General features: G+C 37.9%; 2 protein-coding genes across 2 annotated transcripts in view; both read right to left on the reverse strand.

Moving 5' to 3' along the window:
- Window positions 1-4: 4 nt before the first annotated feature.
- LOC112144872 (rho-related GTP-binding protein RhoA-D) lies at window positions 5-13,649 on the reverse strand. Its single transcript, XM_024269716.2, has 5 exons — window positions 13,423-13,649; window positions 6,322-6,479; window positions 3,856-3,976; window positions 2,488-2,618; window positions 5-1,760 (listed from the first exon to the last, which is right to left on the reverse strand). Exons 1-5 carry the CDS (start codon window positions 13,619-13,621, stop codon window positions 1,587-1,589), a joined length of 783 nt encoding a protein of 260 aa, XP_024125484.1. The 5' UTR covers window positions 13,622-13,649; the 3' UTR covers window positions 5-1,586.
- A 4,003-nt stretch (window positions 13,650-17,652) lies between these two features.
- The window catches only part of ppm1j (protein phosphatase, Mg2+/Mn2+ dependent, 1J), a gene marked incomplete in the record, with an annotated part of 16,274 nt that continues 6,589 nt past the window's right edge, over window positions 17,653-27,337 (reverse strand). The window contains 8 exon segments of the mRNA XM_024270866.2: window positions 17,653-19,416; window positions 20,566-20,717; window positions 21,828-21,935; window positions 22,237-22,300; window positions 22,472-22,590; window positions 22,782-22,866; window positions 22,945-23,057; window positions 23,199-23,528. Of these exon segments, the coding sequence (XP_024126634.1) occupies window positions 19,269-19,416; window positions 20,566-20,717; window positions 21,828-21,935; window positions 22,237-22,300; window positions 22,472-22,590; window positions 22,782-22,866; window positions 22,945-23,057; window positions 23,199-23,528 (1,119 nt within the window).

A 27,337-nucleotide genomic window follows, 5' to 3' on the forward strand; every position in this document is an offset into this window, starting at 1 on the left:
TTTGTCTCAAAAATAGTTTAATATTCAGCTTGGTTGAGACATTCAACACCACTTCTTGATAACAAAGCATCAATACAATGGACTTTATAGAAATCTGGATCCTTTAGCATCTCAAAAACTTCCAGAAACACAGAAAAGTGACTATGTTGAACAGAAGCTGCAGTGAGAGACGCGTTACACACACACACATGCATGGAACATGGTAAGAACATTTGATTTAGGCTGTGTGTGCACAAAAGCAGCATGCTCCTAATGATATGTTTACTAGTAGACCCTCCACTGCTCTACAGGAATGCTTTCATCATTGTGCTGTGCTTCCAGCTGGGACGCTTTTTGGAAGATCTTCACTTTAGTTCTAAAGAAATGCTTGTTTGAGGTTTTTAAACAAAGTTTTAAGGGCATACATTTTTCCTCTTAAAAGTGTGGTTTGTGCCAAAAAAGATCTTTATCTGAATTACCATTTTTTGTATGAATGCCACTAAAGAACAACTGAAAGATGCAACAAAGAGGGGTGCTTTTTACCCTGCAGCCTGCATGTGATCACAAAGAAACAATCGAGTAGACGGAGTGCCTGAGGACTATCATACGGCCCCAAAAGCACTTTTAAACTTTTTTTTTTTAATCTTAAACTGAAAATCTGACTGCCTTCACGGTGAACTCCCATCACAACAAAAATGTTTTGCGTTCCCAGCAATGACAAGGAAGCGCATTATCCTCCTTCGTTGAGTATCGCCACATCAAACGCGCGTGACGTACACAAAACAAACCAACAACGGTCTTTCAAACGACACGTCAGGGAGTCGCTTTGGCGAACTTCAGGTCAGCCGGTCGGTCTGGTCTGGGAGGGATCAGCCTAAGGCATGCCAGAACAGAGGAAGGCATCGGGAGGAAAAACAAACCGCTCAATCATCTCTTAACTCCTCTCAGACATGCAAAGAATGTCGTCTGACGGGGACGTGCGAACATTATTTCCATGACTCGCCAAACCAGTGAAGCATTCCTGAATAGCTGAAAGCTAACAGGCCTCGGCCTCCGTGTCCTTTCCGTAAGTCATCTTGTTCCAGACAGATACTGTGCATAGTTGAGCTTTCTCTCCTTATTACCCCTCCAATTGAGCAAATTAACAGATATAAAGAGGGGGTGTGGCCAAGTCGAGGGGAAAGGTGAGGTCTCCCGCTTTCCACTTAATAAAGGCACGAGCACTCATAATCAAAATATGCCGGGAATCATTTGTTTTCATGACATCTATTGGCAGAATCAGAGGTCACGAGAGTATCAGGATGTTTTGGCAGAAGCTAAGAATGAGGCTGCTCACTTAAGATCGAGAGTTACATCTACACCTTCCATTACAGCTAAACTAACTGGAAAAACAGGTAAAAAAATCAAATCAGAAAAGCGCTGAGACATTAGCTATAAAGCAGAGTTGATACAAGTCCTTTTTCGTGTTTGCGTTTCATTCAACCGCCTGCCTGTTTCTGGAAAAGGCGATTTTACAGTACAAAGATCCGTTTTGGTAACAGCTCAGTCCTTTTCCGGTGTTTGCTTGGCGTCCGACGGTCGCTCGAGTTGTAGTGGAGCTGAGCGGCTCACAGCAGCGCGCAGCCGCCTCTCTTCCTGAGTTTGCGGACTTGCAGGGCTGCTCTAGTCGCCATCTCGAAGACTTCTCGCACGCCTTCCTTCGTTTTGGCAGAGCACTCCAAGTAGCCAAACGCACTGATCCTGCCAGCCATGTCTCTGCCCTCTTCCGTTTTCACCGGCTCCTGCAAGAAACGGAATTCAGAGGATTGGAATCATGAAGAAAAGTGAAAAATGCAACATAAACTTTACAATAAGAGCCCTCCGTTAAAAATATATGTGAAGTTGATACAATAGTTTTAATAGAAATGCCTTTTAATGAGTCTGATCAGGACACATCTCAAATTCCTGAAGTGATGACATCGTTCAGCTGCTGACATGTTGTCTGGTGGAAGGAAAAGCGCTATCGGCGTCTGGTCAGAGCTGGAGAGCTTTGTCAACAAGCTCCCATTATCAGCTGGACCCGAGGCAGACAGACAGGACCACAGCGGCGGCCTGTACCATTCTGTGACAGGCTAAACCAATCTGTTGGTGTCATTGGGGATGAGCAGAAGCCTTTCAGACCACCATGACTGCCTCTTCTCGAGACAAAAACAGAAGGGTGACTGTAATTTTCCGAATATTTCTGAATACTATTTGTCCTTTTCCCCTTTACTGAGCGGCATAAAAAAAGAGATCAATAAAGTTTTTTTATTCCAATAACTGCCACAAAACTATAATAAATTTGAATTAAATTAATTGTTTACTCTATTGGAAAATTACTGACTTGAAGGCACATCTATGGAGGTAAAACTCTGGATTTCATCCAGGACTTCAAATAAAACAAATATTAACCAGAACACTTTGTCTGCAGCATCTGGAGCCAGAAAAACGGTCATGTTTGTGTGTCTCTCTGCTGGATCAGCTTCATACCTGCTTCATCTTGGCCAGCTCTCTCCGTGTGTTTTCATCGTTCCGCAGGTCCTTCTTATTGCCCACCAGGATGATGGGAACGTTAGGGCAGAAGTGTTTCACCTCAGGCGTCCACTTCTCAGAGATGTTTTCTGTATTTTGAGTAAAAAAAAAAAGGATGAAAAAAGGGAAGAAGGAGGAGGGAGCTCCCTCCCTTCCCCCCAAAAAAGGAGGTGGTGCAGAGTCATGGAGCAGAACACTTCTCATGATGGATTGCAGTGCTTGGAGCAAAGATGTTTTTAGCAACACAAGTCCAGATTCCCACCACATTCATTAATGTAGAAAAAGTCTTCTGGTATAAACTCCTCTGTGATGCACTTTCTTATATTAAAGTCAGACATCTTTTGATCTTTTATAAAATCGTTCCTAGTCATCTTTTAATATGATTATGGCGTTTGTTTTTTTTGCCAAAAGTGCCAAAAATGATGACCTAGTTCAACTGTCAACATGTTTTCTGACGACAAAGACCCATTAGGGACACAGTTTCTGCAGTGTAATAGTTTATCAGAATTATTTTAGAGTTTTTCCCACACTTCCCATCATCCATCTGTTTACACTCTCTCCTGCTAGCTTACAGCTCCATACTCCACCAATCTAACAGTACCGGTACAACGAAAATGCAGAGCAGAGCAGCTCAGATGATGAAAACAAAAACATAGATCTATTTATCTGTAGGTGGACGGATCAGAATAGAGTGGAGCAGGGAGTTTGTGGCAACTCCAAGCGTATTTTCTACATCACAAATAGCTCTTTTTCAAACAGCATTTTTCCATTTGCTCCTGATTTGAAACAATTTGAATAAAGAAATACTCAGAAAAGCAATTTTAAGTTTATATATGTCCTCCACCGAGAAAAAAAAGCTACAAAAACATGTTAAAAACACCAAAAACAATTTTTATTAGAGTGGGTTTAACATTTTTGTAAAGTTTAACAGTTTTACAACTTAAACTGTAAAATTTAAAGGGTAACCAAACACTAAATCAACTCTTTTCGGCTGTTGACCTCTATAAATGGGGCTTTAAATGTGCTGTATTTCGGTCCTTGCCACCTTTTTGACTATTTCTAATAGACTTGTTTAATTCTGTGGTGAAACTGGCTCGGTACCACTCTTCATATTGAAGACGCAGAGTGACTACCCTAGCTCAAGCTAACCTAAATGTCACTGTCAATCACAGACCCAAACCACACCTCCCTCACTCAGCTCCGCCCCTTTTTCTTTTGCATTTTCAAAATCTGGGCTGAGAGTGGAGTCAGCCTTCAACTGTCCTGTTGTGTTATCCTTTAACCCTTTTTCCTTAAGTTTACTCAAACTGAAATTACGAAGCTCACCTAAACTGTCTGGACTGTCGATGGAGAAGCACATGAGGATGACATCCGTGTCGGGGTAGGACAGAGGTCGCAGCCGGTCATAGTCTTCCTGGCCTGCAGTATCCCACAATGCCAGCTCCACCTGGGGAAAAGAAAAGAATAATGTATAAATATATACATAAATGATTGTCTATTTCCTATTTTTCTATGACTTATTGAAAGTGAAGCCTCCGCCCTGTCAAAACAGCTTTTTCATGCGCTGTGACTGGGATGCTGACGTGTGAACTCTGACTCATGGGAGTTTTACTTTAAAACTGCCACAGGTCAGGGCTTTCAAATATGAGGAAGCACATTACATTACCAACAATCCACTTAGAACATTCCTCTCCTCTTAACAGCTTCTTTGCGACTTGTGATTCACCTACAATGAATTTCTTGTTTAGAGTAATCCAGATCCTATTATAACCATAGCAGCTCCAAGTCGGATCTTTTCTTTTTTTTGTTGTTTTGTCACTGTGACAGGAATCAAAGTGGAGGGAGGGGGTTGACTCCATTAGCTGGAAGGACAAATAAAAGTCCGAGCTGATAGCCTCTGCCCTCCTGCCAACATTCACGGGTAAATAACTTCTCTGCAGCTGACTCACTGCTTGTAGAGAAGGAAAATTTTCCGAGTTTTAGCTCGGGAACTTTTCCAAATGAGGGCGCGTTCTGGTTTGCTCAGAGTCGGCGCAGGAATCAGTCAGGAGTCCTAAAATAGAGATTTGCAGGGGCAGAGGGTGGGAAGCAGCGGAGCACTGCTGAAACTGCGTGAGGAACCAGATCATTTTGTTCCCACTGGACCGGCTCCGAGATGCAAGCTGAGGGGAGGAACAGAAAAAGGGAAAGAAAGAAAAAAAAAAGCTATTTATAGAAACTGCCCCGAGTCCAATGAAGGTGTGAGAAAGAGCTGACTTTACAAGCCTGATTCATATGGGACAGGCGTCCTCCAGGGAGGAGTGCAGGCACTTCACTCGGAATTTTCCTGAAAGCATCCGTCCTCTGCAATAACAGATTCCCATCTTTATGTTTCTAAAACCTGCCCACAGCGGTTAACCCCTCCCCGCCTCCATGTTCAAGTTAGAGCAGTACATGGACAGGAAATGAAGGACAAGGGGTAAATGCAAGACCCTTCGATGGGGGGGTTGTAAGGAGACATCCCTGCTCCCCCATCTGAACAGGAAGCAGAGTCATTTCCTGTTTTGCAAGTGTTGATCCTGTAGCTATGGTCAGATCAAGAGAGTAAAAACCCTTCGACCCAAAGAGCCCATCTGCAGCTCCGACTCCCCGAGACTCGCAGACGAGACGCCAAAAGCAAAGAACATCCTGACAGAAGCTTTTAAGCCTAAAACAATACAGCCTCCACGAAGAGAGACAGACACAGTTCAAGTTGGAAAATTGTTTGTCTTCTAAACTTTTCAAACAACTGTAAAGGAGATTTCTAAATTTGAGTAAATGTAGAGAACTACTAATCGTTAATTTTCACTTGTTACAATCACAAAAACATCAAATCATACTGAGCTACATAAAAAAAGTCCGCCTTCCAAAAGCACCTTTTTCTAAAATCATAGTAACAAGTCTTAAAACAAATAAACTCTTCAAGTAAAACTTAAATATTTCTTTCAAACCGCTAAAACAGTGGTCCTTATTTTCAAATATCTCTAAACATTAAGAAGATATTCAAAAAGAGAAAATTAAACAATGGAATTATGGTTTGTTCTGTGTAAAAAAAAAAAAAGTAAATCAGAAAATTTGAGTCATTTATCTGAACAAAATCTAGTTAGAACCCTCATGGTTCATCCTCTTTCACATCATAACCATCTCCATGCTATTTTTAGCTCAACTATTCTGTTCTCACAGGATACAAGAAGTCGTAGATGTTGAATCAGGAAATTTGACTCAACTTATTGTGAAATATATTCAATCAGCACTTTATCTTTGTTTTTGATAAAGTTAATACTTACAGATTTGATAAATTATCTTTTCTTGAACCGGTAAAGCATAAATAACTATAATTAGAAGCTTCCGAGCTTGATTATGATAATAACTATGTAAAAAACAAGAAAAACAGTGGGAATAAATAGTGATTATATAAATTTGCATCATCCCATTTCAAAGAAATAACTAAACTCTTTGTCAAACTTCACATATAATGATTTTATTTTGACATGTATTTCTTTTTATACTTAAGAGTCATTATAATGGCATAATCTAAAATGTGTATGAGGATATATATATATATATGTATATATGTATGTATGTATTCATGTTTTCTTTTGATTGTTTAAAACAAACCGATTCTAATTATCTAATAATTTCCGACCACAGCAAAGGGTTGTGTTAGTTTATAGTAAAAGTCTCGTGAGTATGAATCTGAAAATGTGATTGATGATGCAGACATGAAAAACTTGACAGTGTCTTTTTTTAGTGCATGGGTTGAACAGCACAAACCTGTTTTCCGTCGACTTCAATATCAGCGATGTAGTTCTCGAAGACTGTGGGGACGTAGACTTCGGGAAACTGGTCTTTACTGAAAACAATGAGGAGGCACGTTTTTCCGCAGGCTCCATCCCCAACTATCACCAGCTTTTTGCGAAGAGCTGACATCTCTGTTTAGAGGGGAAAAAAAGACTTTTTAGAATTGAAAAATAGCAAAATTCAATATATATATATTATTTATTTGTTATATACGTTATATATTTGTTATTTTAAGCCATTTTAATTGACAATTTCCAATTTTTAGCTACACAAATCTATATTTTGTCAGAACTTGTGATTAAAAAATCACTTTCCTATTGTTTGACACTGTAAAAGCGGTCTTCTATAATAAGTAAAATCCTCCAGAATCATATGGAATTGTAAACCAAATCTGGACTATGCGATTCTAAAGGAATCAATTCATTAAAATGGCAGTGACACCCAACCCAAGGGAAAAAGCAGCTGATGATTGTCAGGAAAACAATCCTTCAGACTTCTCTGTCACTGCAGCTAAATCAAGACAAGATGCAGAGAGGTGGGGGATTAAAAGAATAATACAGGGGAGTGGGAGAAAAGAAAAACAGAGAAATCTGCAAGATGAAAGAACGTGTTGTCAGGCTCAGCCTCAGTCATGTGTGTTCAATTCTGCAACATGTGAGGACAGAGAGGGAACACAAAATTCCAGCAGCAACTGATGTTCTGAGCACACCAAACAACATTTCCTTTGATCCTAAAGCCCAAATGCTTATGTAGGGTTCTTCAGGCAGAATCATTATCTGAGAAGTAATCTTTATTAAAAGAGCAAGAGCCGAGGCAGCAGGACGTGCTGTGAGGCTCCAGTCTACAGAGCGCTTTCAGGGATGGGTTAGCGCTGCATTGAGCTCCTCACAGACGGCCTCCACAGCAACTCTCCTCACTTATCCCCCTCCACTTTATCAGGGGAGAGTCGTCTTCCCGCACTGGAGGTAAAACTATTGAGTTGGGGTCAAGGTTGATGCTTACTTTTTATTCCAGCCCAGATTCAATCAGGTATGCCTTTGATTGAGGCCTCCAACCATTTAACAGAAACTCAGAGCCAAGCACACCAAAACATCACCTGAGCATCTTACGAACTTAAAATTATTTCTAATGTCTGCTATAAAAGCATTGAGGGCTTTGATTAAAATCCTATAAAACACTTAAAAATATGTGGATGTAAATTAAAAATAGAAATATTTCAAAGTCAGGTGAGCACATGGATCTCTGGTTCTACATCCTTTTATAGCCCAGCTTAGATGATTCAACAGCAGCTACACTGGAAGTGTTTGCTTGATTGAACTCGCTGGTTTGCTCATTCCTGCTCAGATTCACTTCCCTCTGCCTCTGGAGGCTCTGCCGTGGCTGCTTCACTCTCGCCATGGCGGCAGGTAAGTGAACAAGTTTCGCTGAACGATTAGTCACTTCAGCTGCATCTGAATCAAGGAGCCAAACCGGTGCAGGGCTGAGGCACACTCTGTGAAAACAAAACAATCCACTTCCTGTTCTGAGGAGTCTGGGAGGAGTTTTTGGCAGCAGTTCTGTTTGGAAATACATCAGCGTAGCTGGGACAGGGAGAGAGGAGACAGAGCCACCGCGACCGAGGCATACGCCCAGAAATGAACGCACTGAAGACGTCTTTCCTTTGTATATCTTAACAAATTTCATTTATGTGTGAAACTCACTGACTTTATATGAGAACTAGGCTTAATAACCCTCCCCCCTTTGTGTTGCAAATAGGAAGTACAATCCTAAAATCCAAAGTATTCCATCACCATTAACTGTACATGAGAACTGGACCGAATGAGTATGTCACCCATAGAAAATAGTTTACTTCTGGCTCCAACCAAATTAAGTCCATTCAGTCCAAGTTTTTGGGAGGAAAACCATTGACTGTCCCTTTGAACTGGATGGATTAACCTATTCCCCCTCACGTTTCAAATAGGAAGGACCCACTGGTCCCACAAGGCAAAAATCCTCATAGATTTCTATTAAGAAAAAAAACATTACTCAGTCAATATGTTGTCAGAATAACAATTATTGCTCTGGTGTCTCTTTTGTTGCGTTCAGGTTCCAAAATGGTGAAGTCCGTACCGCAGAAAAATGGTGACTGAACTGACATAATTTCATTAGAACCATAAGTAAAGCATTTTCTCTGGATGACGTCACAGGTGCTTTGTCCATCTCCATATATGTCAATGCAGGAAATGGACACCGCCATGTTGAAGCCTAGCAACACAAGGGAGCAGTCAGATGTTTCTATGGCAACCACTCGAGTCCATTCAGTAGTTAGCTCATTGGAGGTCAACACCCCCACCACCTTGAAAGCAGAATCAAGAGAATCTGTTTGAGGTGGGGGCCAGTGGACACAACACACTTTCATTGAGACATAACTTATAAAAAATATAAAATATTGCATTGTCAAAAACATGTTAAAAAAGTTTTCATAGCAAGAATAGTTATTCTGACAAGTATAATGACTGAGTATTAGCAGATTATTTCTTAAGTCTTTCATTTTTGGCTTCTTGGAACACGTGGGGGGGGAGTCACTCAGTCCAGCTCTTTCATACAGTCAATAAAATAGTCCAACCTGATGCCTCATTGATGCCCACCACATCGGCCGAATGTTCAAAATGTTTTATTGACAGATTTTGTGTACCTCGTTTTCAAGAGATAGGGGTGTGGACTTCAAACGAGCTCACTCCTGATTGGAGAGAGTGGTTGCCATAGAAACGATGATTCAGATCGATTTGGACCAATCATTGTTTATGACGTCGTCTGACTCCAACAAGGTGGTGTCCACATGGAAAAAAGGCAACTGAATTGTGAAATGTATGCCCGAAATGTAGGAATTGTGGGAACTTCATCCTGATTAAAAATAAAAGAATATCAATTAGTACAGAACCATCTTTTCTTTTTCTCTAAAAAGCTCCTTCCAAGACTTTTATTGCATGTACTGAAACAAAAGCAGGAGCGCTTGAACCTTTTTAAAAAACCTTCTATAAAGGGGGGAGTCAGAGGTAAAAAAATAATAATGAAAGTCTACAACTAAAGAAAAAATTCCAGAGTTTTTTGTGGAATTCAACAGCACAGTGTTATTCCTACAGTTCAAACAGCAGCTGCAGCTCAAAGGCAGCAGAGGATTTAAAGGTCATCAAAAGGTCGTCGCATCAAAGATGTTACACCTCAAACCAAAACCTTATTAAATACCAAACCCCTAACATGACACAGCAAAACAATGAAAATACTAACTTTAAAGGAAATGAATAAGATATACTACAAAAAAAACATATTGTTGTCCTTCAAACAACAAATCCTTGAACAAATGTCCAAGGCTTGAGTTGTTTTTCTCTTTGCAAAGAAGCAAACCCTGCATTTCATACAGTCCAGAGGAGAACTATTAAATAAAAACCCTCAGGAGCACAGAGGCATGTTCCAAACATCATGCTTAGCTCTTTTTTTTCACTCATTAATGAGCGCCTTTAAGGAGGTTTCCTGCGATTTAGAGGCCACCGCAAGTTATGCAACAAACTGAGCAGAGTCAGCACATAACATGACCCCGTGAGATTAGCGGCCTTTTCCAGATCCGTGCGAGTTTTAATATCATTGTTAAGCGTAGACAAACATTCGGCCTGTAAAAGAGGCTGCTGTTGCTGAGCGGAGGGAACGATAAAGAAAACTGTTCTCCGTTCGCAGAAGCCACAAAATGACAGGTTAGGTTTCCAACATGTTTTCATTCTGCCGGGCTGTCCCGAACTGTTGGCTCTCACCTGAGCAAAAAGCAGCTTTGTTTTCGCTCTTGCACCATCAATACAAAGAAGAAATAGAATTAAATTCAGTCCAGCTGCTGATTAAACAAGTTCTGGAGGGGAAAAAAGATACAATTTGGAGCTAAATAAGAGTTTTGTGGCATCTAACAAAGAAATGAGACAAAATGTGCAGACGGTTGTGAGCTGAGCACAGCTTTTCATGACATGTCGAACTAAACCTTTGATTATAAAAAAGGTCACTTAAAGGTTCGGATGATTGGCGGCGACCTAATTAATCTTGAGTCAAAGATGACTCCCATTAGTTTCTGAGTCATAGATTAAGTCAGCAAACCTGAGATGAATGTATATAGACTAACTTTATAGAATATATATGCTTGTACACTACAAAAATGTTGATTATTGTGACTTTTTTTAAACATTTTTCTTATTTCTCTAGGAGTTTACCAGCGAAGTGAATCACGTGGTGATTTGGATGGAAATGTTGCACCCGATTCCCCTTCCTGACAAGTTTGGACTGGTATTGTACCAAAGTTCTGGTTCTAAGCCCAGAGTTTAGTCTGCAACAGTCCAAGTAGATGTGATATTTTGTGATCATTTCATGCCTTTAATTTTTTTATATGTTGATTTGTTTGGTGATATTTAGCATTTTCGAGCTCAACACTAATCCAGCACAGACACAGGAAGCTGAAAAAATAAAAAGTTGTGGTTTTTATCATTATATAGGCTAAAATAAGTATTCTGTAACTTAAAGAAGCAAAAACATTGACATTTTAGAGACAACCCAGCTATCTTTAGTTCAAATTAGTCTTTTTTCTGCACAGTTCTGGATCTATTTTTAATCTATATGTGAAAAGTGAATCTTCTGTAACATTTGATAATTTACTTTTTGGAAAAAGTTAAGTATATAGGAGCTAAAATAAATTATATATCACTTTATATGAATCACAAATTGCATCCTATCATTATTTATTAACAGTAACTGCGCCAGTGGGAGTAAGCAACAAGCTAATCAAATACAACTTATTAAATGATCATTACATTTCAAAAACTGAATCTTAAGAAAGTAAAAAAAGACTTTTGTTTCAAGAAAAAATGTCTTATTTTCTGTCTTGGAAGAAAAATAATTTTATCAAGAAAGTTGTTTTTTTTTATCTTGATTTGAGTAAACATGTCTTAGTGAGTAGAATTTTGTTCTTAAAACAGGGAGACAATTTTTCTTATCCCATCTGCAGATTTTTTTATTTTATTATTATTTTAGAAAATAAAAATGTTTGACTTATTTCCACATGGGGCTGTTTTTGGAGTGCAGCAAAAGCTTTTCCAGCATGTCATAAAACCTATCAAAGTTAATTATAGGCTAATTGTAAAACAGGAAAAAATATCTCTGTGTATACATGGCTACATGAGAGGCATTAAGGTTTCAGCATGAATTTCCATGACCTTAAGACTGAACCATCCACTATTTTAAAACACAAGCTGCATCTCAGACTATACAAGCCTCAGCTAACATGTAACTTTTAAAAGTTTGTAACAGTAAAAACAAAATAAGACTGATTATGAACAGCATAGAAATAAACATCTATATCTCTGGAACATTGAGACAGAAAAGAAAAAAAAAGTTATGCTATAAAAACACAAGATATCTGCAGGAACAACCCACAATACCCTTAAGTATTAGCCAGGATCTTATAGTATGACAGCTACAGCATGACAACAAAACACTGATTCTGAACACAAACTACAGTTTAACAGAGAAAAAAAGGAACTAAACTATTATCTAACCATCGATAAACCTCTACAATCTACAATGACCTTAAAGAAGAATGACAAAAATTCCTCCCAAAACAATGCGAGACTAACGTCACAGAATGGACTGTTTGTTCTTCTAAAAAACATTATAAACATAAGTGGAAAATATATATATATGAATTTGATAGTTTTATACATTCTCTTATATATATTTTTGTATTTTAAATTTGTATTACCAAAATTTTAAAAATAAAAACAACACGAGTTCTTATAGTTTTTACAACAATAATTCTTAGGATTTCAAAATAAAATTTCATATAACCGTCTTTTCTTCAATGTGATCACTGAACTGGGCGTTCACAACAACAACTGTTTGAGACTAAACATTCACTGCCTATTATCAGATTAATGACTTGCAACCTACTAACCCTCAAGTCTTTACACAGCAGAAATTCACAGAAGAAAAAAACACACACACACACACACTCCAGCTGGATTAAAAACAACACAAAAACCCACACACTTGGAGGAAGAAGGGCTCTGTCAGAGTTAAGTCGCTTGGTGGCATCCGGGGCAGGATGTGCAAGAACAAAGGCAGTGGTTTCCACCGCATCCGAAAACAGACACTCCAATGACTCACCTCTGCAAAAACCCGGGTCATGAACTGACAAAAAAAGATGGAAAGCTAGTGAGGAGGACATCACCTCATTTTCTGGGCTTTAGATACCACTCTTCCTCCGGGAAATGCGACTCCAGGGCTGCAGCTACTGATTACGGCTGCTTCATGCTTGTATAACCTTTCCAGCCTCAGCAAAAATGTCAAAAAAGTGCAAACTTTATTCTAAACAGTAAAAAAATTGACGTCAACATGGGATGAAAGATGTGATCTTGGCTCTAAACTTTACACTGGAAAATGGACGGTTGACTTACTGGTATGCTGATAAAAAAGATCATAATCAACAGGATATTTCACACCAATTTAGGTCATTTTCCAGGAAATAAAAAGGCAATCAGACAAGCTTCTGCTATTAATTTCAAAAATGTTCAGAGTGGAATAACTAGTTAAACACATATCCTAAAAAAGTAAAATTGTAAAAGTGTTTATAAATGATTTTCTTCACATTTAAAGAGGAAGTGGATACTACATTTACACTGCAGTGAACTCATCTCCACTATATTCAGATGGTGAATGTGGGTTTTGTTTACTTGATGACATGATGTCCATTCATTTCATCACCTCACAGTGACCCGTCTATTGACAACAGAGGAGCTGAACCACATTTAAAACTGCTAAATGGGACAAATCTGGATCAATGGTAAATACTAAACTTTAAGTGAAGCTACAGAGGATTTCTGATCACATTTTGCGACTTGTTAAGCGATCAACAGTTGCACTGACATTGTTAGTATGTTTAAATATGAGTCAAGAAAAAGTTCAAATCACTGCAACACAAATCGATTTCCTTTAAGCAAAATAAGTTAACTTTTCAAATGAGAACATCTAGTAAAAACAACACAAAAGCATCAGTTTGCCAATTACCTGCCACCAGTCGAAGTAAGTGCCGTAAAAATATATATAAACGTCGCCTTGTGACTTTCCCTCGTTTTCCAGGTGCGTCCCGCTCTCTCACACACGCCAACACTGAGACTCCTGCTGCAGTGATCGCTAATTTTACAGGAGCGCCGAGAGAAACGGGGCTGGCGAGCAGACATCCTCCCATCAGCAGCGGACACCGCATTCCAGCTGAGGGGGAAGTCACTTCCGGACTGGGCCTTCAAAATAAAACAGGGGAGCCATACATAAGTACTATCCTCAAACTTTTTGTTCTGGTTTAATACTTGATTTGCCTATGACAAAAAAAAGTTAATTAAAAAAAATATATATATTCTTAGTTTACTAATAAGTAAATGACAATGGAGAAAAAAAATAGTTGCCACATACTAAGACTGGTGCAATGTAATAAAAGAGTATTAAATCTTAAACTTAGTAAAATAACTGTTAGACACTTTCAATGCATACAGTAGGGATGCAACAATTCACTTTTCTTACAGTTTAGTTTAAAAATGTAAAATATGGCTCAGTTTTCCACCAAGAATTGTGGCATCCCAGGTGTTGAGTCTTTGAAAGTTTTAAAGTGTTGAAGGCATTGTTTTTTTCTTTCTTTTTTCTTTTACTTCAACTGATTCACATGTAATAACGATCAACTCCACTGAAAGTTGTGTTTCTGGTGTTTTTAACATGTTTTTGTAGCATTTTTCTTATGACGAAGAAAATTTATGAAACAATTTAAGATTAAAACTGCATTCCAGAGCAGTTATTCAAATTGAAATTGATCAGGACAAATCGATATATTAATGTCTATTTTCCTCGTCTGAGCAGCCATCTGTCTCAAAACTGTATGGATGTATAGCTGATTTTGCTCCCTGATTTTTTTTCCTTGTGTTGCTACATTAATGTTAGCTTGAGCTTGTGAGCAGAAAACTAACGGGAAAGATAATGGCTGATGGGAAATTAGCAGAGAGTCGTCCACAACTCAGAGGTACATTTCTAAGAAGTTTATAAATGACAGTTTTTTTTACATTTACAAAAAAATTATAATCATAAATGAAAGACCACTAGGAACGATTTTACAATACAAAAAAAGGTAGTTGGAGTGGAACTTTTAAATCTAAAATACTGTTAGCGTCATTCCATGAGAGCTTGATCTTTCAACAGATCTTAATTTTTCATTTTCCACGTGCCTTTTTCAGTCTGACCATGAAACTGGTAAAATATTGTTAAAAGACCACATAACGTGCACATTTTAAGGCATATTTTGTCAACTGAAGGCAACAAACATGAACATTGCTTTCTGCTTCTGAGAAGTTAATAATGCTTTTATTTTGAATGTTGAAATCTGCGTTTCCGGTTTTGCTCTATCTACTTTTGCCAAACTTGACAACACCAATGCGGTCTCCGTTGAAGTCACTTACCCCCGCCTCCGCCCCATCCTTTTCATGGTCAAGGATGACATCATCTGTAGTACATGAAAGTAGTGCAACAGGAGGGATGGGTGTGGGTTTTAATGAGCCTCAGACAGTTAGCCCTACCCTTCAATTATCATCAGATTTTTACTTTGGTCAGCTCAATTATGTAGTGATTTAAATATTTGATATGTTATATTCTTTATAACTGAATTATAGTATACATATGCAGAAAACTAATTTTGTGTCGCCTTATTTGTAGATTTTCACTCCACATCCAGCACAAAATGTAGTGGTCATATCTGCACTTCCTCATCTTCTCTGTTGTCATACCTGCATACAAACTAAAGCTGATCTCACCTGAACGGTTGTCTTAATCAGATCAATGGCTGACGCATTTATTGGCATCTTCGTTTTTCAAAGAGAGAAAAGAGGTCTGCTTTCTTAAAATCTACATTTTAAAAAAATGTTTGAACATTTTGGTTTATAGGGAGACAAATTCCCCCTTTTGATTTTTACTGTAGGACATAAACCATCTTTTTGAATAAAGCTTCAAATTAAGGTTGTCCTGGTCTTGAGTTTGTCTTTAGTGATGTGGAGGCTTAGCTGGGGGTTATTTTAGGATGTACTGGACATTTGTACTGGACATTCTGTCTGAACATTGTCTTGTCTCTTCTTCATCTTTGAATTTCACAAATACAAATGTGTATCTTACTTGTTTCATAACAAGTTTTAGTGTTTTCTTATCTCATGGCTGCCGTAACAAAACTGTTTCGTTTGCGTTACAACAGATGTTTCAGTGTTTGTCTCTTTCCCATCGTCTTGCCGTTGCAGTAACTAAGGTATCTCTTTTGTATTGGAACAGTTGTTCCACTGATATCTTCCGTGTTTGTCCTTTCTGATCTCAATCACAACAAATTGTTGTGTTAGAGGGGAATTTTGACAGTGGCTTAAAATAACGTCTTGAAAACCTGACAGCTGAGCTCATGTCTATTGTTAAAGGGATTTCAGAAACAATAATGGGAATCAAGGAGTAACCAATTAATAAGCAACGTTACTAATTAGGAGGGGAAAACGAGATACAAAAGGAGGCATGAGTTTAGCCAGCTCCACTTTGACTAAAGTGGGCTTGGGGTGACTGGTTGTGCTGGGAGTTTAGGGTGTCATATCCCTCCTAGCCCCTTAGAAAACCATGCTATCATCATATCAGTTCATCTATCCCCACACAGTGGGAAAAAAGTATTCAGTCAGCCACCAATTGTGCAAGTTCTCACACTTAAGAAGGTGAGAGGCCTGTTACTTTTATCATAGGTATACCTCTGCTATGAGAGACAAAATGGGAAAAAGTCACATTGTCTGATTTTTAAAGAATGTATTGGTGGAAAATAAGTATGTGGTCATCTGCAAACAAGTTGGACTTCTCATAGACCTGTAACTTCTTCTGTAAGAGGATTCTCTGTCCTCCATTCGTTACCTATATTAATGGCACCTGTTTGAACTCGTTATCTAAATAAAGGACACCTGTCCACAACCTCAATCCAAACTCCACCAGAGGGCTGTCTAAGGACACCAGAAACACAGTTGTTGACCTGCACCAGGCTGGGAAGACTGAATCTGCAATAGGTAAGCATCTTGGTGTGAAGAAATCAACTGTGGGAGCAATTATTAGGAAATTGTAAACACACAAGACCACTGATAATCTCCCTCAATCTGGGGCTCCCCGCAAGATCTCACCGTGTGGGGTCAAATTGATCACAGGAAAGATGAGCACAAATCCCAGAACCACATGGGGGGACCTAGTGAATCACCTGCAGAGAGCTGGGACCAAAGTAACAAAGACTACCATCAATAACACGCTACAAACCCTGCAGTGTCAGACGTGTCCCCCTGCTAAAGTCAGTTCTTGTACCGGCCCGTCTAAAGTTTGCTAGAGAACATTTGGAGGATCTTGAAAAGGATTGGTAGAATGTCCTATGACCAGATGGAACCAAAATAGAACTTTTTGGTAAGAACTCTTCTGTTTGGAGGAGAAAGAATGCTGAGCTGCATCCAACTGTATGAGGGTGGAAACATCACACATCCCGGGTAATGTGGGAGGGGCTTTGTGAGAAGCATTTTAAGGTCCTGGAGTGGCTTAGCCAGTCTCCAAATGTATACCCCATAGAAAATCTTTGGAGGGAGTTAAAAGTCCGTGTTGCTCAGTGACAGCCCCAAAACACCACAGCTCTAGAGGAGATCTGCATGGAGGAATGGACCAAAATACCAGCAACAGTTTGTAAAAACATTGTGAAGACTTATAGAAAATGTTTGACTGCTGTTATTGCCAACAAAGGATATATAACGTATTGAGATTAACTTTTGTCAATGAGCAATTATTTATTTTCCGCAATTATTTACAAAGACATTATTTAAAAATTAGGCAAGTTGATTCTCATAGGCGACATATACTTTTGATGAAAATTACAGGCCTCTCTCACCTTTTTAGATGGGAACCTTCACAATTGGTGGCTGTCTAAAAACTTTGTATGCTATTGTATCTATCTGCTCCTTTGATTTATTTAAAATGTCTTATAAGTTTAATGTTCAGTGTTTTTTCTGACACCACCCTCTGCATTAACCAGGCTAGGTACAGGCACAAGCAGGACTTTAGGTTGTGCCCTGTTAAGGCTGCATTCATCTTTTTTGATATATTTGTCTGTCCGTCCTCATATGTTTTCGTTGTAGTTTTTATTTCTTTAGTTCATTTTTGGATTTTGGGAAAGGGGCCTATATCCGGCTCTGTACAAAAGCAGACCCACGACAGTAGTTTTTATTAAGAACCAATGAGTGGATTTATTGAAAGAAGGGTTTTAGGATTTACACCCATCGGTGTTGTCATCTTTCCATGTAACATACTGTACAATAAAACCTGATGAAGAAAAAACATTTGCTACTGGAACCTGATACTAAGACATGCAGGGAAATGCTTTACTTGTGAGAACTTTTCTGTCCTTTCACTCACAGAATGCAAACCATGAAGGATCTTTCTGAACAGAACAAGCGTATTTGTTGTTTTTCCATCAGCTGACTGCCAAAAGTGAGTTTTCCTAGTAGGATAGAGAGCAACTGGAAAAGAGGAGATTACAAGTTTCTACAAGCAGGCAATAATACACACATTCAGTACAAAGAAGACTTATGCATTTCTCAACTGGAGCACATCCTTCTACCACATATTCTTGTAGCTCAGGTTCAATGACTAATATTTATGGACAGTAATAATAATAATATTAACAGAAAAGAAAATTTTGTGAAGCACTCTGTTGTCTTTCAAAATAAAAAGCCAAATGACATGGCATAACAAAAACATTACAAAATAGGTACGAGGTAAACACGAGGGCGTATAATGTGTACGTGAATTGAATTTAGTGCATTGAGAGAGATGAACTCAAGTCCCTTTCACGTTTTCATAAGGCATATTTGTGTTCAATGTTAACTACTTGTTGCAATACTGACACATCTATGGGGAACTTCTCTGAAAGTTCAACGAAGAAAACACGTCAATTAGCGCTCTCAAATTTTCACATGTAAAAGCTTCAGATCAGCTTTTATGAGAAAACGAACAAGTCTTGTATCAAAACCAGACGAGAAATAGGCTACAATCTTTCAGTTCGGTTTTCGTGTCATTCACATATTGATTCATAACAAAAAGAAAAAAAATACTGCAACATAGATTTATAGCTACTTCTGTTAGGGTCTATGGGTCCATTCCTCTGTCTTTATGTCCTCTACATTCTTTTTTTGTACAAACAAATCTAGTAAAAATCATGAGCTGCTTCATGCATGAACTGCTCAGCTGTTAACTGATTGTCAGCCAGCTCTGACTTGTCCAGGACAGGAAATGGGTCTTCTGTTCTAAGTGGCTTCGTTTGTACAGACATGCACATAATGACTGTTTTGTTTGCTGTTTTTTTTTTTTTTTTTAATTTTCATTCCTTATAACTTATCAGCATGTCTTTGGTTTCCGCACATTCTTGTGGAGTTTCTCCATCCAGGTCCGCAAACTGCTGCAGCACACAAGAGTGTTTGACTGTCTTCTCCAAAGCTTCAGAAAGAAGCTAGAAATTACAGCATCAGGATGAGAAATGTTCGTCCACTGCATTCCCTGTTACATTTGATTACAGCTCAATTTTTATGTCTCAAAAAAAAAAAAAAAAAAAAAAAACAACAATTTTTTTGTGTGGCATGAAAATGACTAACATTCAAGATTAAGCAGCATTCTTTCTGTTGCAATGATTCCTCGGGTCACAAAAAAAATGTCACCAACCAAAGGAGAATAGCCGTATGAAGGAACTGAATTTGATGTAAAAAGTGTCCTCTCCCAACACCCTTTTTTTTTGTTGTCCCAACAGAGTCCGGTCTTAGCAGCCATTCCAACCGGCTTCATCAAGTGTCTGTTTCGTGCCCCACCAGCGGGATGACAAACACAGTGATGTCATCTCCAGAGCCCAGTTTATCGTTGGCGAGCCGCCAGCCTCGCTCCTTCAGCACGCCGCGTGACCTCATCAGCAGATCCTGCGCTGCCAGTGTGTATCTGTGCAACACAAACAGAGGGCGAGGAGCATAAACACACAGGATAATAATGACGTGCACTGTGTAATTAGAACTGCAGGACAGAACTCCACATTCAGAACTTACAATAAACTTAATTTGCACCTTTGGTGGGTAAAACAAAGTTAATGTCTCACTCTGGTTATCTTTTGATCTATTGTAAAACTGTTGATTAGGGGTGTGGAAAAGAAAAATCCATTGGCCGATATTTTGCAATATTTCATTTGGCGATACTTTTATCAATTTAAAATGCTAACATGGCGATATTTAATTAATTATTTATGGAAGTCCTTCAGCATCTTACTTTAGTTTTCCACTTTTTTTTCTTATACTAAAAAAATCTTTTGCTGTGGAAATCAGACAATATTGATATTTCCCTTTAAGAACAAATATTTCTTAATTTAACAAAATATAAGCGCCATGAATTTGCTTGGGTAAAACAACTTGTATGTGAGATACAGTTGCTGGGCTTAATGCTGTGATCATTAAATAAAATAAATGTTACCATTTCATTACAATGGATTAGTATTCAGGTGGAGTTTTTTCTATGTCATACTCTTAAAAAAAATGGTTAAAAAGTTCTTGAGATATACTGTATCATGATGCGAATTTGTATCGCGTACAGTTTTGAACCAAATGCCAGCTTGGGCTATGAAAATCAAGACGTTCATGGATCTATTTTTCTATAAGTGGATGCATCAGAATGGAGTGGAGCAGGGAGCTTGTGGCTTGCCGTCTAATGCTCTATGTCACACCTACAAGTTTTGTCTAACAGCATGTTTTGATCTGGTCCTAAATCCCAACAATTTGAATAAAAAATATATATAAAAGGCAATTTTAAGCTTAATTATCTTTATATATGTCCTCCATCAGGACAAAAATACAATAAAAACATGACAGCTAAGAAGGGAGACAGAGACTTTTTTAAAACCTATAAGTAAATAAAGTCTTGTTTTCAACTTTTCAATCTTAACAGCTGATCATAAACTGTAATTTTGCTGCCTCCTAGTGGACAAACAGGGTAAAAAGCAGCACAATGCCATCTACAGACCAATCAGCATTCATGAAAATGTTCCTGTTGTGGACAGAAAAAAGAAAACCTATGCTCATTTTAGAAAAAAATAATCCATACCTCATGGGATCAGAGGGGTCACAGCATGCCAAGTATGTGGACACAGCATCAGCTACATCCATGTCTGTCGTCACGTCCCACAAACCATCTGTGCCCATCACCAGGACGTCATCCGGACCATGTTTATTCTCCTCCAAGTTGTAAACCTTTACCTGCGATTCAGAAAAGTTGGATCGATTGAGTTTGTTAATGTAGAGGTCAATCAAGGAAAACGTGTAATCCAGTAAAACCTGCTTAGCATTGAGATACTAATAAATCAGTTGCACTTTTTGGGCAATTTTTAGCAAACACAGCATGCTCATATATCTTTGAACAAAAAATTAAACAAAGGAAAATAGTATAAAAGGCTAAGCTGTAAATACTTGCAGAAGTGTCATGAAAAATAAAGTAGATTTCTAAGTGCATTAAGGATAAAGATGTAGAGCAAACACATTAAACCACTGCAATAATAATTGACATTTATTTTCCCCATAAGTCAAAGTTAGAAAAAGGTTAAAAAAATGGATCAAAGCTTACTGGGAAGTGAGCCTTCTTTTAACCTCTCCTGTCAAAACAACCTCTAAAAATAGAACTCAACTAAAAATAAATAAAGGAAGATAAATTGTTATGCGAATCGCTGCATAATTTGCCCGGAGCTGTAAGGCTCTGAGTGTGACGGGGAACTGATAGTGTAGGTAAACACATTTCCTTCTACTTCAGAGAAACAGGATGCAAGTCAGATCCCCTTTTCCACAAAATATTAACAAAGTGAAATTTGATCATTGTATATCTACACTTTTATCACACTCATTGAGGTTAAGCTTGAGGTATTATTGAAGTAATTCTAGAGCCTGACAGGTGGCTAAAGTTAATTTACAGCAGAACAGAAGATCAGATAACAGAGTTTGGGTTAAAGCTTCTGTTTTTGCAAGTTAGTGTACCTAAAAAACTACATTTTTCATCCAACACATGCAAATAATTGTCCCTAACACTATTGTGATATGAAATAACTGAAAAAAATGTATATATTTTTAAGAAAATACAGGGTGATATAGAAAATAGTGCAATAGAATGGATTGAGTGAAGTGAATATTCTTTATGTAATGTTGAGAAAGCTTGATTGCATATTTTACTTTACAAAACAAACCTTTTTGATTAAAATTTGAAAAAACAAAGCATAAAAAAGCTAAAATGTTGACATCTGACAGTGTATGTGACTTAAAAACATGTTGGAAGCAGCAACATCAAAGCAGCCAGTTCTGCGTTTTACCGCTGACACTTACCTCAGGCACACATGACAGGAACGGCTTGATGTAAATGTTGGAGTTGTACACCTTCAGGTCGTGGTCACCCAGCCCACGGGTCACTCCGATTGTTGCCATCACGCGAGCCTAAGCACACAGTTTTCACAGACGTACATCGTCACAAAAGCACAATATGCTGCAGAACTTTCTTTTCTTTGCTCGTTTGTTTCAAGGAATTATGGGGCAAAATCGTGTTTTTCAGCAAATTTAAGATTAGGACATTTCCAGAACAATAGTACATAAACAAAAATCAAATAAAAACATTTTAACAGTTCCTCATTGGTACCATAATATCAAAAAGAACATAGTGTAACATTGTATTAAGTAGTGCAATAACTGTAAGATTTGCAAAAATGTCATAGGATGGCCTTTTTGCAGCAAAATTTACCTTTTTACCTTCTCCATATATGAGTGGGAATTTCAGATCATCTTCTATGATTGTTTTATAAGCCCTGCAACACAAAAATGAAACACTTTTTAACGAAAGACAAGATTTTAGACAATACAAACTAAGAAATAATCTTTATTTGTCAAATTCTCCTCTTACATTTGTTGATTTTTTTTTTTTTAACAAAAAGTAAAACACTGTCAAATACACAATTAACAAAGATGTTGGGGTTTACCAGCCCGTCATGGTGTGGTCTCTGTACAGCATCTTTTTCCCCAGCTCGCTGTGCTGGATCCTGCGAGGGAACTCAATGTGAGTGAACTCATTTCCCAAGAGTTCTGGCCTTAGGAATCCCTGTAGTGACACAGAAAAAGAAAAGTGTTTAATCAAACTGGAATATTAAAAGACAGAAATACCAATTTTCCAAGATTTTTCTAGAATATGAGCCCATCCATCCACACTGGGTCTCAGAATCCACACATGGCAGCAGAGAACATCACAACAAGTTGGAAATTTTTGCAAAAATGAACATTTTATGTGAATACCAAATATTGCAATCGCTGTCTCTCCGACTCTGGTGTGAATTCATTAGTCATGGGAATTACTTCTTTGTTCCGAATGATTATGGCTCTGCAGAGAGAAGCAGAAAACATGGGGTTCATGTTAGGATGCTAGTGTTGCATCAATAATTGGAACCTTTTCTCTTACCTGCTGTCACCGGCATTAGCCACATACAGTTTCCCCATCAAATGAATGGCAGCTAAGGCACAACAGCCACCGGAAATGGCATAAGAAGCTTTTTCCTTCTCAATGAGGTCATCCTAAAGTAAAGAAAGAAAAATCAAGAGTAAGAATTTATTAGGATTCTTGTTTCTTATTTGGAAATTACACTAATTATGTTTACACTAAAGTTATTTCAATGTGATACATTTTTTGTACTAAATCTTTGTTGTTTGTCTCACCATTTGTTTAAAGGCGGTCTCTATGACTCCCATAATCAGGCTTTCTAAGCTGACAACTTTCTCCATGTAAAAGCGGACCGAGGAGTCGCAGACGGCGTCGGGATCTTCCGGTTCCTGAGACGCTCCTTTCTTTGACTCCGCCTGAAACGGGTTGCCGTTCTTGGCCAAGCAGATCGGAGGCGCGCCGCTGGGGTTCTCCAGGAGATGACAGATTTCTCCGAGCCGGTCTTTGATGAGGTGGTGAAGAAGCTTGGAGGCCATGATGGCGGCGCCAGAACCTGCGTGGCCATCAAACACCCCCCAGAAGTGGAGAGGGATTCCTGTGCCATCCTGAGACAGAAATGTGGATACGGAAACACTAAAAACTAAATGCAGTCTCACAAAGATTCATAGGCTCAATCTGAATTCTTCCCTTCTCCCTACTCCTCCATTTGAAGGGGGTTGTGAAGTGCAAGTGATGTCCGAAATATATTTTTAAATATCCTAAAGGTAAGTAATGACTTTTTGTTTTAGCATGAAATTTTTAAAGCTACAAACCAATGTTGTTGTGTATATTCAAGCACTGGAAGTGCCATGCTAACGCTAGCTAACCGGCGACTATTGGTGACATCATCGAGCGAAGGTGACATCCGAATTCTTAGATACTATTTTTCATAACTCTACGTTTGTAGGGCAAAATGTAGCGGACGAGAGAAGGGAAGAATTCATATTGGGCCTTAGACTCCAGGATTGAGAATTGATGCTAAGAATAAGAAAAACATTCATTTGACATGTCCTACCGCTATACTTTTTCCTGAGGTTTGTATTTTTTCCTCCCTTACACATTATGCACACTGGGATAAAATAGGATTCTGTTGTGCCCACAAACCCCTTATTCCATTCCCAGATCAAAAGCCAACCCTGAAGTTCCAACTGTTGTACTACCTTAAATGACCTCTGGAGGCTGGTTTCAGAGAGGCAATTTCTTTAAAAAATCCAACATTATGCCAAAATAAACATATGCACAGGCTGCTAACAAAAACATCTTTAGGAATTTTTTTATTTTATTTTTCATGACAACTGTGAAGAGTATGCTTTTTTAAAATAAAATAAAAAAACATTAACTTGACAGAGTGGGGATATACAAGTTCGTTTCCGCCCGCTTCTTTTTAAGCACTTAATTAAACTCTGTTGGTGCAACTTTTATATTGAAGCTATTTATATGTTCTGTTTAATGTTTAACGGGTTTCCGTCTTAGAAATACGCCACAGTCCAATCCGTTGTTCATTTTTATTTACAAAAATAAATCAGAAGAATAAAATAATCACTTCATGAGTTGAGAAACATGATTGACCATGAGCAGAAAAGATGATTTAAAAAAACAGTGACATACTGTAAATATAGTATAAAATAGTGGTCCACAGAAATAAACAGAACTATCCTTTCATCCTCCATCCAGAGTTTAGGTGACCATGTGCTTCTCTTACCTTTCACTTAGGTAATTAACAAATTAAAAAGGTGAAAAACTACTAAGTAAACAAAGAAATGTGGCAAAAAAAAAATAATTCTGGCTCCTACAAACTTAATATTTAACAGTTTTAATGTGTTGTTTATTGTATGTAAAGGAGCCACTATGTGTTCATGATTAATTGAAATGGAATTATTTACATATATGTATGCATATTTTCCAATCAATTCATGATTGATTAACCTAAGTTCTACACATATATTAATTAATACTGTTGCTTGTCTTCTTTAGTTTTATTTCTGTTTTGATAGTACAAAACAAACCATATCCACATCCAAAAGGCTGATATAAACACACACTGCTAGCTGATCAAGCTAGCGCAGATCTGTTAGCTTTGCGAGCTACTCGGGTAGGGCACAGTCATGCAGCCACTAGCTGTCTGTGGTATTTGTGTTTTGATCTAGTATAGAGATGGCCAAGAAACGCTCATTTAGCATTTAAATTTTGTGCGGTGGCATACGCCGAAGAACATTATGGTGAGGAATCTGCAGAATGTTTGGGTGGATCTTGAACGTATTCGAGAATGGCGCAAAAAGATAAGATAGCAGCAGAGGAACGATTTTCTGATGTAAAAACCGAGCGACAAATTAGAAGAACTGGATTGAACGTGGATTATCGATTATTTTACCGCGGATTAACCCATTAGCTATCAACATTCTGTCTGATGGAAAAAACGCTACAGAACATGCACTACATTCTATCTTCGCAAAAAAATTTATTTTTGTTTTTGCCAGCCAAATGCAGACACGCTGCTGAGGCCCAGCTCAAGACTGACGTCATGAAATGGGCAGCACCCACAATGAGTGAAAGGTGGTACCTCTGAGATTGAGTCGTTTTACTTCCGGGTAGGAAAATAGTCCACAAAATGAACTAATATTTCATAAATACTTCTTTTTATGTGCCAAATGTAATATATGATCATATCCATGAATATAGTTTACTCTGAAAGACTTAAGAAAAGCATGGCATTAGGCCTTCTATGTCCTGCCCAAATGAGTATTTTCAGAATATTTCTGCCTGACCCACTTAATGTCAAACTATCAAGATTTTATCAGGTGCTGCCTTTCATGATTACAACTGTATGAAATTCTCCTAACAAAATCATATCTTTGCAGTTCCATTGCACTGCAGCCGCTTGCAGATATACACAAAAATATTATTGGTGCAATGAGCTGATATATATTTATGTGAGCTTTCATGAAGAATGAAAAGGACAAAAAACCCTCCTGGCATCTGCTCTGGTTTTCACTCGATGAGCGATGCAAAGGCGTGACCACCTTTGTGTTTGCAGACATGTTTACAGACTTGTTAGCTCGGCTCGCTAATAAATAAACTGGCACAAGACATCTGCTTACCCCTCAGATGCTGCACTCAAGTGGGGGAAGGGTGCAACAAGGATGATGTCATGCATTTACACCAAATGGAGGTTGTGCTTGTGTGTGTGTGATTTGTTTTACAGAGATGTGAGACACAAAAGAAGATTTCAGACTGAAGAATGGAAAACAGAGTTTCAGAGTTTTTGGTTTGATTCTGCTGGATCTTATTAAAGCTTCTACATTCAAACTGTGCCTCTCAAACTGTGGGCAAAGAACATAGGTTTCCAAATATCTGTCAACAGTAGCTGCGTTTCAATTACACATATGTGCAAAAGTTGATCGAAATTCAAGAAATGTTGAAAAAACACAATTTCGAAAGGGCAGTTAAGATCAGTCTAAAACTGCAAATATTTAAAGGAAAACTCTAAACTTCCTCAGTGACATCTTTTTTATTTATGTGTGTCAAAGTATTAGTGCTTTAGGCTGACTCCTTTTTTTAATTTTTATTTTTTATAAAAAACTGAACACAAACCAAAGGATTTTACAATAAAGGAAGTTGCTTAAATGCACCCAAATAACGAGTGTCAAAACAGTGCAAAAAACATATTTTCTACCATGTTTCTGTCTGAAAAAAATGGTATAAAGTCTTTAAAACTGTTGGAATTTTTACTTTTTAGGATTGACATTTACAACATCTAGCATAAAATGACAAATGAGATCAGAATAACATTAGCTATTTATTTTGCAAACAGATACAAATGAAGTTTTTTGGGTAAAATTCCTTTACTGCATGACTCCTAAACAAGAGCAGTAACTTTGAAATAAGCAAAAGTGAATAAATAGATTAAAATATGTAGATTTAAATTTTAAATAAAACAATAGGTTGGTAGCACTACCTGGTGAGTACCTACATATATAAAATAGAAATGGTTCTTGTGCTAGTTCAAAATTCCTTCACAGCTTTAAAAAGACATAATTAAATTTGTGTGAGAAATTTGGCTAGTCACACATTTGTAGTCTGTTATCGACACTGACGCTGAAAATAATGTTTTAATTGGCCACCAGAGACAAAAGCTTCCTTCTTTTTCCACATTTTGCAGTTCTTTCTTCAAAAAAGACATCCCTTTTAAGCAATAAAAGTTAAAAATCATCTATTTTATTTAAAAAAAAAATAATTACAATTATATAATCTAATAATCTAGACACAGAACAAACCCTGCAAAAGTCCTGTTATGTGACTATAGTTTATGAGGAGGTTTTTACATAGAACCAAGCTACCCCATTAACTGCATGGACGTGTTTTTTTTTTTTTTTTT

The sequence above is a fragment of the Oryzias melastigma genome, linkage group LG5 (assembly GCF_002922805.2).
Source record: "Oryzias melastigma strain HK-1 linkage group LG5, ASM292280v2, whole genome shotgun sequence".
NCBI classification, from domain to species: Eukaryota; Metazoa; Chordata; class Actinopteri; order Beloniformes; family Adrianichthyidae; genus Oryzias; species Oryzias melastigma.

What these genes read in the sequence shown, in the direction of transcription:
- LOC112144872 (XM_024269716.2), bottom strand. Translation starts at nt 13,621, where the DNA reads ATGCGGTGTCCGCTGCTGATGGGAGGATGTCTGCTCGCCAGCCCCGTT. An exon ending in TTGAAGTCGACGGAAAACAG is followed by an intron (nt 3,977 to 6,321) that starts GTTTGTGCTGTT and finishes TCTTTTCCCCAG; the next exon opens with GTGGAGCTGGCATTGTGGGA. An exon ending in AGCTGGCCAAGATGAAGCAG is followed by an intron (nt 1,761 to 2,487) that starts GTATGAAGCTGA and finishes CGTTTCTTGCAG; the next exon opens with GAGCCGGTGAAAACGGAAGA.